At 42.5% G+C, this 12,576-nt stretch overlaps 1 protein-coding gene across 6 annotated transcripts in view; it reads right to left on the minus strand.

Annotated features, from left to right (window-relative positions):
* Nucleotides 1–3,082: 3,082 nt before the first annotated feature.
* SORBS3 (sorbin and SH3 domain containing 3) overlaps nt 3,083–12,576 on the minus strand; it is a 74,026-nt gene continuing 64,532 nt past the window's right edge. For 4 of the 6 annotated variants that reach the window (XM_089658693.1, XM_089658695.1, XM_089658692.1 and 1 more), the window contains exons 13-16: nt 7,637–7,816; nt 5,696–5,781; nt 3,671–3,777; nt 3,083–3,593 (exon numbers count right to left, since the gene is read on the minus strand). In XM_089658693.1, the coding sequence (XP_089514819.1) occupies nt 3,523–3,593; nt 3,671–3,777; nt 5,696–5,781; nt 7,637–7,816 (444 nt within the window). In that variant the 3' untranslated portion in view covers nt 3,083–3,522. Of the gene's footprint in view, nt 3,594–3,670; nt 3,778–5,695; nt 5,782–7,636; nt 7,817–12,576 lie in introns of those variants that run through there. The other 2 variants (XM_089658696.1, XR_016307643.1) reach the window with 2 other exon arrangements.

Genomic DNA, 12,576 nt, shown 5'->3' on the forward strand with positions numbered 1-12,576 from the left:
CCCATGCACACTAGCCTTTTTTTAAGCTCCCAGAAGCTATTGTCAGCGCATTTTTTTTCTGCTCCTAGAAGCTATATAGTGTTATCCTATGTGTCCATGCACACTGCTTTAGACTATTAGCATTAGATGAGCGTCAGCGTCTAGGAGCAGAAAATAAATTGTTTTTGTAGAGTTTTTGGAGCGTTTCTCCAGCAGAAAAAAAACACTACTCAAACACTCATAACAGTTTTTTTTTTCTAGCTTTTTTGTTTTCCTCTACTTGTACTGTAAAAACGCTAATAAAATGCTAATGCTCCTAAACACTTCTATTACTAAAATGCTACTAAAAAACGCTATTACAAGCATTCTACATCCAGTGTTCTTCCCAGCATTTAATTTTGGCTTAAAAAAAACCCTAGTGTGCATGGAGCCTAAGAATGGAAACGGATAGGAATCTGCTACAAAGTTTGTAAAAATCCTTGCAATGTACATTAATAACCCAGAGGGGTTTTTTTTTTCCTCAACAAAAAGTGGAGTAATTCTTCAGATGTCAGATGAGTCTAAGGTTTTGAGTAGGCATTGTTGGGTTAAATCAGTTGCTGGCTTCTTTTTGGGACTTGAGGAGAATAAGGCCCTGTTCCCACTTGAGCATTTGTGATCTTGATCAGATTTGCCACGATTCTGCACAAATGACCAGTCGCACCACGCCTGTTCAGGTGCTATTCATTTGCAATGGCACCAAACGCGGTGTGGTTCTGCCGCAATTGTCTCATGATAGATCCTACTAAAATCATGGCAAACTGCATCGCGTGGAGCTTGTTGCTTAAAAAGGAGAAGGAGGTTCTTTTGGGTGGCAAGCTTCATCTGATGTGATTTGCTATGATTTCATCGTTATTTATCGAGCGAAAATCGTGCCAGGACTGTATTGCATTTTGGTGCCATTGAAAATGAATGGCACTCAAACAGGGGAGGTGCAGTTTGTCATTTGTCCAGAGTGTTTTGGGATTGTGGACAGAATCGCACCAATTCTGCCCGAGATTACAAACACTCAAGTGTGAACGGGGCCTTACACTTTACGTCCTCATGCACGCTGGATGTTTTACAGCTGCTGTTTTTGGCTTTTGACGGGGTTTTTTTCTACATCCAGTAAACTCCACAACATGTTATCCTATGTGTCCATGCACACATAGACTGTAATCAATGTTTTTTGGCTGGAAACAAAACAGAACTAGTGGGTTTCTGGATGAGTTTTTTAGCTGTAAAAACGCTCTAACGTGGTAAGACGCGGTAAATCGTGGTAAACTGGCGTTTTTGGATGTTTTTTGAGCAAAAAAAAATTTGGGGAAGAAAAAACACGGGTAAAGGATAATGCAAAAACGCTACAAAACACTGAAAAACTCACGTTTTTAAAGTGACTTTGCACAGCTAACATTACCAGCGTTATTAAAACGCACAGTGTGCATGGAGCCTATTCGTCTCACATAAAGTTGTATAAAAGTGAAAATGCTACTATAATCACTTTCCTTAATACCAGCTCATCTCAACCTGCCTGATGCAAGGACATTCCACAGCCCTCCTAATCTAATATGGATGAGACCATAAAACCATCCTTGTTTATTAACCTTCCTTTTTTAAATAGATTTACAGGGATTCTATACCTAAAGGTATAGAATCTCTAAAAGAGAAATGTTAGCCATTGCCAAATTTCTTCTGAAAATAATAGTTTCCTGGCTTCTACCGTACTACAACTGTAAGTCTTTTAGAGGATGTCACTAATCTCCCTTAGGAAGTTCCTTGTTTGGCCTGCTTTTTTTTTTCAGTCAAGAGACAGCACCTTAGGGTATGTAGCACGATTTAGGGCACATGAGAGGAGACTTGGAGGCCATGTCTTGGATCTCTGTAGAGAGTGGGCAATGAAGTCACCATGTAGTCAATATCTGGGTTCTCCAAACCAAAAAAGAGAATAGCATTGTTAACTGTGCTCCTTTTGAGCATTCCTCTTTAATGAAGCTGAAGTGAGGAAGAAGAACATTTGGCCCTCTATGTGGACTAAGGCTCCTAGTGTTCCTGTGGAACTTCAATGTGAGACTGATGCTTTAACTTTGAAATGTAGAGTTGCAGAACAGAATAACAATCCAGTGAAAAAAAAGTTTCAGGTCTTAATTACTGTTGTGTGGACATTGAACAGCCCTTTTACATTAGAAAAGAACACCTGATCTGAAGGTTATGCAGTTACTTTAGAAAAGAAATGCCCACAGAGAGGTCAATAGTGCAGAGGGTGGAGGCCACTGGAGAAGCAACTGGGGCCAGACAAGTTAGGTCCTTCCTGCGGGAATATGAAGTTCACCTAGGGAAACGCCTGGAAAGAAAGAAAGGAATGACTGGTCTGCTGGTTACACGGGGGGGGGGGGGGGGGGGGGGGAACTAATGAAATGTCCATAAACCTGAGCCTTAGTGTCCTCTCCTGTACATGGAAAATTAGGCAGGCACTGGGGGGTGACCTCCAGCGAAGTCCTGCCTATGATAAAGGAAAGCAAGTAGTATTGGGCACAAAGCACACTTGCAGAGAAGCATCCTGTCTATGGTGTGGTCACCCCCACCATAAATAACGGGTAATATGTGTTAGACCCCAGCAGTACAATCAATTGCTAAATCAGAGATGCAGGCAAAATATGCAGAATCTAGCATTGTTTTCACTAGCTAGTGGCTCCTGCTAGGATGGACAGCTACACAATGGCTAAAACACTTACTTCTCCTAGAGGAAATGCTGTTCTAGATTTTTTTCAGTGCTAATGGCAAAACCAAAAGCCCAGGAATTTGGTCACATGATCTCCACTAAAAAGGATCTGAAAATCTGGTCATCTGCTTCAGGAAAAATTGCACGGTCAAATGCCTAGGTGTTCAGTTATGTGACTGACTGAAAGGAGACAGAAGCAGCATTTTCTCCAGGAAATTAAAGTATTTCACCCCTACTATTTACTATTTATCTATCCATTTAAGCAGAACCTTTATCAATAAGTCTGCATGAAGAGGTAAAAATTTTTAATATATCTATACTAATATATACTGTTCACCCAATACGAAAAAAAAAAACCTGATGGTATCAATTGTAAGATCAGCTGTACTATCAACAAAATGGTAAAAAAGAATAAGGTGCATTTAAAAGATTGCATATATAAACAAGGGACATACAAAGGAAATAAGATGAAGTTATGGGGTATGGTCAAAATCAGAAAATGCATTATGAACATATTGGAGAGTGAAACCATTGGGACAAAAAGACGATATATAGTAGGAATAGAATTGGTCATCCATTAGTTGCAGTGCTCTTTTCACTGACAAGATAGGTTACATTAACTGGTTCCCCATCAGCTGATGGCCATGGCTGTTTATATGGCAAAAGGGTTTTTTGGCAGTCTCTTCCTTGTAATCCAGTGTGGCCATAGGTGTTCACGCAATCACTGAATCAGAGGGGTTGGCACTACCAGTCCAAGAACGATTTTGTAGAATGTCCACAAACACATGAAAGTGAAGCCTTCAGGACTAAGAAGTCACATATGGAACAACATAATTCCCAGGGAAGGTTCCAAATTGCTGTGTTCTCCAGCAGACACCTGACAGAGAGAAAGATGGATGACTTACACATTCAGATGATATATACTGTCAGGATCTTTTCTTCCAGTTTACTTACCTACATACCAGCCATCATCACACTGCTGTGTCACTGTCACCACATCTCCTACCAGCAACTGCAGCTCATCTGAGCTATTAGGAGAGAAAGGAAATACTGCTCGGTACCTGAAAGCAGCAAGAAATTATACTGATTGATTAACATTTTTAGCAAGATAACCCTATATACATGATTGGTACCACAATAAACTCATAACAAGGACAATAATCTCTGACCGTTACATTTAAAGAGAACTTAAAGTGTAAAGATGAGACCAAAAAAGGCTAGCAGAGGTAGCCACCTTTGCCTGTGGCCTCCTTGAAGCTTATCTTTTCCCCATTACTGGCCTGTCTCTCTATCTGTGAGGAGGTGATCATTTTAGCAGTGAAAAAAGTTTTACTACTTCATGTCAGAGCTGCCCCCCAGATTACTGGTAATCTAATGTGGGTTAAGGATTATGAAATAGCAGTAGAAGTGCAGAAAGCACAGATCTACAGATAAAGCAAAAGCAAGAACATCTTTGCACTGCAGATCCTCAAGTACAGTTTTCCTTCCAGTAGGTAGACAGGTGAGTAGTACAGAAGAAACATCTAATCTCACTCCAAATTTCCCAGGACTAGCAGTCACAAGCAGCAGTGCCGTACATGATCTCACACCTCAAATGAGTCTAAAGTTTCAGGAAGTGAACTGCCAATTTGTAGGAGGAATTAAAGGCCAAATGTATATTTTCAGCATTTTGCTTGGGCACAGCTACCATTTCCAGATGTTCCTTATAAGTTAGCAGATCTTCACTTTTTAATTTCAGGTCCATCAAAACTTTGTTGTTTTAGCAGAAGCTGATTCATATTAAATGTTTTTATTCCCTTCAATATATATGAAAGTGAGTCAGTTTAAACTAAAACTGAGTGTACAATAGTTTAAATCTGCAGTTTAGCCATAAATAAAATATTCTCTATAGCTTTATTGAGCTAACTTACCTGTAATGAAGGATGTACCACATCATGTAGGCAGCTGGAATTTTTAGAAACATTTATGGCTGGAATGCCCCGTCCTCTTCGTCTCTGAACTTCAGGTGCTGCAGTGGCTATTAGCTTTGGGTCTTCTATGAAGCCGCTGTGAAAAAGTTCCTGATCAGGAGCCACCCCCTCCTCCTCCACTGAAACACATTCTTTCATTGCTTTCACTGTCTGTAACACAATCTGCAATTGGGGGAGAGTCTGATAAGTCACAGAATTCTCTCCCCCATTCATAGATGGAGTTGCAGACAGGTAACAGGAGGAGGTAATTCCATACCTGGAACTTTTTCAGACTTCAGTTTCACAGAAAACCTGAAGCTATTAACCTTTAGTGCCAAAAGTTTAGATGGGGGAAGAGGACGGGGTATCCCTGCATAGATTATTTGGACAGGATCCAGCTGCTTGCGTGATGAGGAACATGCTCCATACATGGAGAGTACTGTGTGTAGGTACCTCCAACTACCTGTTTCTTATTCCCACTGCCTTGGTGTGCGACCACCAGGTTATGGGAAATAATCTCCAATGGAGTGTTGGTGCCTCAGCAACCTAATGATAGGCATCCACATTTCATTGTGGATGTAATTAGGGGGTATGACGATGCTTGATTCTTTAAAAAGCTAAGATATGCATGTACATTTTTCAAACTTTCACACTATGCTTAAGACCCACATAAATCAACTAACTGAACCTGTAGCTATAGGTGGTCCCTGCTATCACTTTAAATGAAATGAATGATTCTATCAAAAACTAAAAAAACAAGTATTTGGTTACAGTGCAAATGTCGTAATGTAACATCTCGAGATTGAACTTATTCAGCTCTCTTACCAACTGAATACCCTATTATGCCCTTATTTGCTAAAAAAATTTAGCAGATATTTGTAGCTAGACTTAAAACAAAATTTTTTTGGGCACGAAACAGAAGAATCTCTGAAACAAAAAAGTCTCCTCAGGAAAGGAGTTTGAAAGACAGCTAAGACGTGTGATGGAAAATCCATATCATTCATATGTTTCAGGTTGGAACTTAACTTACATAGTCCCCTGTAGCTGCTTCAGTTTATTGGATGCAGGTGCCTTGACAACACATGGTTTTTCTCTAAGTGTGAAGTCATCGGAGACCTGATAAGACAAACAAGATCATTGGTTCAAATATACTGTTTATGTAGGAAAGCAGTTTTGAAACAATCGCTGGACACCTGGAGTGGTAGACTCAGGCAGCTGGCTGTCCTTGTCCATCCATGTCCTCCATTGTTTGCCTGCAAGGTACCAGTGTACTAAATACTTTTTTTTTTTTTTACAAGATTGCAGTAGTACAAAAAAAAACTAAGTATGAGAAAAAATATTGTGTGATGCTCAGCTTCAGATCTCAAACAGGAAGTTTTTTAGACTCTTTCAGTTTCACTCTAGAAGCCAAAGAACATGTATGCATGCTTGTATTTAGACCAGGGATGGGTACAACCTAAGACCCTCCAGTAATAGATTCCAGCATGTCCTAACATATGTTTGATATACATCTACTATAGTGGTTATTACTTATTAACCATATATGCTGAGAAGACTTTTTTTAAAATATGAACTCCCACCAAAAAAAAATTATTTTAAATATTCCTCAATAGCCATAATGGGAGTAAATCCCCTTTGTGTGCACCAAATGCCTTTGCAAAGCCAATTATTAGCTTGTAAAAGTAGAAGTGACAGCATCACAGTGCTGCACATAGCAGAGCTGTGGGAGGGACCTCCAGCAGGTCCACCCACTACAGGCTGCCTGCAGAAAACTACTGGAGGGGGCGGATCCAAAGCCAGTCACCCTGCACAAGGAAAGGGATCAGCAATGGCCAGTCTTTATTACAGGAAGCCCCCACACAATGGTGAAGGTTTACACTGGATTACTGCACAGACCAAGAAGAAATATACTAAGCACATCAAGAGTCAAATAAGAATACACATGCCTCTTGTATTTGGATAACAGTTGTTTATCCAGGAGTTAAATTGTAAAGAGTATGTATAGTGAAACCTTTTTTTAGTTTTGGACTTATTAGTAAAGAATGAGAACCCCTATCAAGTTTTTATTGCTGTCTGTATCCCTGCTAGATAGATTTACTCCTCTGTTTGTCCTAACGACCACTATCATTGAGACTGAAAGTGAAAGGAAATCCAATCTTTGACAGTTGTCACATGAAGTGTAAATCATCCAATGGCAGCACCTGTTTCAGTTGTGACAACTGTCTTAAGAGGGAAATTCTTCTCACTTTGTGGAAATGTATGCTCACTTCCTGTTGCAATGGGACACGACTCCTTAAACGGACATAGACAGCAAGGGTAATAAATCTTCCTTCCTTGTCTATACAAAACATGAAAAAAAAGTTTTGGTTATGCATACATTCAAACTAAACCTGTATGTTGCTCTTAACAGGCCTGACTGGCCAATTTCCTGGCCTCAAGCACTGGAACATGGGGTAGGGTGGAACTTGTCAAGTCCTGTGAAAGTTTCAACTGTTATAAAGCCAAACCTGAAGCATCTCAGGGTGTTCTGGCTACAACTGGGACATCAAAGGGCACAGGGAATACAGGCAGCATACAATGCCTGCAGTTCTAAAACTTGTTACTGTGCCCTGTATGGGGCAAGTACAGGTGGTGCACAGTTTATGACTGGTAGTTTTCTTGTCAAGTAATACCTTTACAATTGCCTTCCTTTATAAAAGTGTCCCAAACTACCTTCAGACACCAAGGGGTTTTTTTACTAAAGCTGGAGAGTCCAAAATCAGACTCTCTTCTGCATAGAAACCAATCAGCTTCTAACTTCAGCTTGTTCAATGAAGCTTTGGCAATGAAACCTGGAAGCTGATTGGTTTCTATGCAGAAGTGAGTCTGATTTTGGACTCTCCAGCTTTAGTAAATAAACCCCCTATAGTCTAGGTCTATGCATTCTACTGATGTGTTGAGAGTCATTATGTTAGATGTTGTTAGTACTGACCTGCACTATAGGCTTTATACCTTTCATTGTCTTAAATTGAGGGATCTCCTTCTTTTTCTCCAAAGGCCCATCTTTGATCTGCACATAATTTGATGGAAACAGACCAAGACGTGGAGAACCTTCAACTCGCCCTTCAAACCACCTACCATCCACCCTGCGAGTTATGGAGACACGCTGACCCTGTGACAGAGACAACAAAAGAGGTACACTGACACACAAACAAGGACCAACACAGTTAAGGGGATTTGTGGAGGTACAGCACATGCAGGGATTAGACTGATCACAGACTGAATACAGTATTATTTGGAGATGAGCACATGAACAAATACATCCTTTTACGCTTAGTGTGTTAGAGTGATGACCATACAATGCTGGTAGCTGAATTCCTGTATAGCCAGCAAAGGCCTTGACCAGAGCCAGCAGGGTTGCCAAGGGCCACACACTATCAACCTCCTATATCCTGAGTTGCCAGACAAGGCAATAAACATCTTTATGAAAAGGAAATATAAATAAATTATGTGTGTGTGTGTGTGTGCACACTTTACAGTATACATGTTATGCAGAGGGGTTACAGCGTAGTGAACAATACTTACAGCTTTATCAAAATATAATACAACTACAGGCATCACTACCCTTTTAAATTACTGACCTGCACCATGCTGTGGAAATGGTGTTCAGGTCCCAAACAGCTTCCATATATACAACATATAAGATATTAAGGTGTGACACCTTATTAACCCTTATATATAGCAAACGTTTGCTAAGGAATTCTTTGCAAATATATTGCAATATATGTTTGAGCTGGCCAAGTGCGTCAAAGTCATCCCTCTTTGAAGCCAAGGAACACGTATGAGGACACAAAAATTTCATACATACTGTATACAGTGTGTGTGTGTATACAGTGAAGGAAATAAGTATTTGATCCCCTGCTGATTTTGAATGTTTGCCCACTCACAAAGAAATGATCAGTCTAAAAATCGAATGGTAGGTGTATTGTAGCACTGAGAGACAGAATAGCAACAAAAAATTCAAAAGAAATGCATGTCTAACAAATTATGCACTGATTTGAATGCCCCGCACACCATCACCTCCCCAACACTCCGCTCCTTCTGCCCAACTACCTCTGAGGAGGTCTCTAAGGTCTTCACTAAAGCCCGCCTCACCACCTGCCCCCTGGACCCTATCCCCTCACAGCTCCTCCAGTCACCCGCCCCCTCCATCATCCACTCCCTCAACCACATCTTCAATCTCTCCCTCTCCACAGGCACCTTCCCCTCCCCTCTAAAGCACGCACACATCACCCCCATACTCAAAAAACCCTCCCTTGACCCCACTAACCTTAACAACCTTAGACCCATCTCCTTGTTGCCCTTCATTTCCAAGCTCCTTGAGTGCCTGGTCTACAATCGCCTAAGCGCCCACCTCACTGATAACAACCTCCTTGACCCCCTACAGTCTGGATTCCGCCCCCTGCACTCCACCGAAACTGCCCTACTTAAAATCACCAATGACCTGCTAACTGCCAAAGCCAATGGCCACTATTCTATCCTCCTGCTCCTTGACCCCTCCGCGGCCTTCGACACTGTTGACCACCCTCTCCTCCTTGCCAAACTGAACTCCCTTGGCATCAAGGACGCTGCTCTCTCCTGATTCAACTCCTACCTTTCCCAACGCTCCTTCAGCGTCACCTACAACACTGCCACCTCCCCCTCCCTCCCCCTCTCTGTCGGGGTCCCCCAAGGCTCTGTCCTCGGGCCCCTCCTCTTCTCCATCTATACTTCCTCCCTTGGCAAACTTATTCACTCCCACGGCTTCAATTACCACCTCTATGCCAACGACACCCAAATTTACCTCTCCACCCCCCACCTCACCCCCTCACTCTCTGTCCGCATCGCCCACCTCCTAAACGACATATCAACCTGGATGTCGCTCCATTTCCTCAAACTTAACCTATCCAAAACCGAGCTCCTGGTCTTCCCCCCACCCTGTGCCCCCCCATCCTCTCCATCACTACTAACAACGCCACCATCTCTCCCACCCCACACGCCAAAGTCCTGGGTGTCACCCTGGACTCCCACCTCTCCTTCCTACCCCACATCCAACTGCTATCTAGATCTTGCAGGCTCCACCTCCGCAACATCTCCAAGATATGCACATTCCTCACCCCAGACACCACCAAACAACTCGTACACTCCCTCATCATCTCACGCCTGGACTATTGCAACTCCCTTCTCACTGGCCTACTCAAACGAATGCTATCCCCACGCCAGTTGATCCTAAACTCAGCGGCCAGACTCATCAACCTCACCAAGCGCTCCACATCTGCCTCCCCCCTCTGCCAATCCCTTCATTGGCTCCCGATTGCCCAACGCAACAAGTTCAAGCTGCTAACCCTGACCTACAAGGCCATTCACAATGCCACCCCGAACTACATAACTGACCTGATACCCAGATACTACCCTACCCGTGCCCTCCGCTCCTCACAGGACCTCCTGCTCTCTAGCTCCCTGGTCTCCTCCTCCCACGCCCGATTGCAGGACTTCTCTAGGACTTCCCCCATCCTCTGGAACTCCCTACCCCAATCCATCAGACTGTCACCTACCCTCCTCACCTTCAGGTGCACCCTGAAAACCCTCCTCTTCAGGGAAGCCTACCCCAACCTCACCTAACACCCGACCTCACCTAACAACTAACCTCCTCCACTCCACCCACCACTCCATCCCCCACAGCCATCTCCTCCTGTGCTACCTTCCCCTCCCTCCTAGACTGTAAGCTCGAAAGAGCAGGGCCCTCAAACCCCTCGTGTAGTGTATTGTTACTGTCTTGTCTCATGTTATGTCCCCCTTGCTACTGTACAGCGCTGAGCATACCCTTTGGCACTATATAAATACTGTATAATAATAATAATTTGCATGTTCACGAGGGAAATAAGTATTTGATCCCCTTCACAAAACATGACTTAGTACTTGGTGGCAAATCCCTTGTTGGCAATCACAGAGGTCAGATGCTGCCTGTAGTTGGCCACCAGGTTTGCACACATCTTAGGAGGGATATATAGTATATAGTAAACAAGAAGGTGCGTATAATATAGAGCAATGTATATTTTGTGCAGGGTTTAGTGGTAATATAGTATGTGAGATTCTTATGCTAAATTCTCAGTTGACTTCTACAGAACATTCATAGCTTACTGTCTGGCTATGGAAATTGTGTTAAATTATATGCTACATTAATGGCGTTGGTATTGATTGGGTGGGGGTTAGGTGAGTAGGTTAGCAGCCAACTAACATTCTAACTGCATATGACTTTGATCACTCATCATTAAAGGATCTATTTATAAAGCATAGGGAAACTAAGCCTTTGTTATCCTCGCTAGATCCTCTCAGATCCTCCTGCTTTCACTGACAACATCCCTAGCAGTTAAAGCATGGATAAATGTTGTACTTAACAATATGTAGCTCTGTAGTGGTGGATTTTCTGATCTCTACAAAACCTATTTTTTTTATTGAGATTTTAGAAGAAAAGAATTACAATACATGAAGAAGTACAAGTTACAGGGTAAAAGTACAGGCATGATGGAATTGTCTCATTCAGTAGTTTTGTTGTTTAAACATTACATCTTGCACAGTGGGGCAATCTTGCATAAAGAAGTATGATCATCTCAAGCTGGTCTTGGAGGAAATTTGTGGGGAGCTGTAGAGTGGTGCGGCAGTAGTAAAGACACAGAGGGGTTGATTTACTACAACTGGAGAGTGCAAAGTCTGGTGCAGCTCTTCATAGAAACCAATCAGCTTCCAGGTTTTATTGTCAAAGCTTAATTGAAAAAGCTGAAGTTAGAAGCTGATTGGCTACCATGCACATCTGCACCAGAATTTGCACTATCCATCTTTAGTAAATCGACCCCAGAGTCAGGTGTATTAAAACTTGAAACTTGTATTGAAGAGAATGCCAAACTACAAACACCCAGAGCGCCACTAGGGAACACACTCACAGTTCGGTTCAAGTGCAGAGATACAATGAAAGAGATGCACTGACAGTGTCTGCTTCAGGGGGAGAGGCGAGGCCTGGCCAGTCCAGTCACAAAATGGTAAGGCTTTTTAGGAGGTTGCGAATCCCTAACCTGTCTCTACTTGTCAGGAACCTTTCCCTGCCACTTGTTGCTTTCCCTGAAAGATGGGGTATCTCTCCTTTATCTATTTCGCAAAAGCATGCCAAAGCTCAGGGGCAGGGACTTATAAAGACCTTGCTGACCCAAGATGGTCAACAGGGGTCACATGGATGCAGCGCAGCCAATTGGCATTCTGCTCCATGACCCAGGAAACCACAGAGAAACCAGGTTTCCCTTGACTCCAGCATTGGTATGGGCACCCCCTGTAGTGGATTAAAAAGGCTTCACCTGCCTACAAACTAATGGATATATACCAGGAGGTATGAGGGAAGGATTAAGTGGGGGATAAGGGGGAAGATTTGGTAGGGGAGCTTTCAACCTGGTCACAGAGACCACCAGAGAGGAGTTAATATTAGGACCTTCTTGAGGAGCAGAATAGTATAGAGAGGGTGGGAGCCCATCAAGTTATTTGTAGGAGTTTAGTTTTTTTTTCTGGGTATCTAAAGCACAACCATTGAGCCAGGTAAGGTTTATCAGAAAGTTTCGTCTTGATGGCTAGGAGACCTGGTGAAGTCTTCCATGTGGCAAACAAAGTTCAGTTCTCTCCAGTCTTGTATAGTAGAGTTTTATATGGCTGTTTCCAAACTTTTGGTATAGTGTAAATCCTGATTTCTAGGGAACAGATATCCACTGAAATTACTGGATTAGCCTATATAAGCAAAGTGTATGTGCATATCAGTGAATCCCAGTGGATGTGAGAGGCTAGTGGTAAGTAGTACAAACAGCATGACACAAAAGCATTGAAGGAGAAGGAAATAATTGTCATGTTCATAGA

The sequence above is a fragment of the Staurois parvus genome, unplaced genomic scaffold (genome assembly GCF_062004578.1).
Source record: "Staurois parvus isolate SC_StPar_1 unplaced genomic scaffold, SC_StPar_1.0 ptg001090l, whole genome shotgun sequence".
NCBI lineage: Eukaryota > Metazoa > Chordata > Amphibia > Anura > Ranidae > Staurois > Staurois parvus.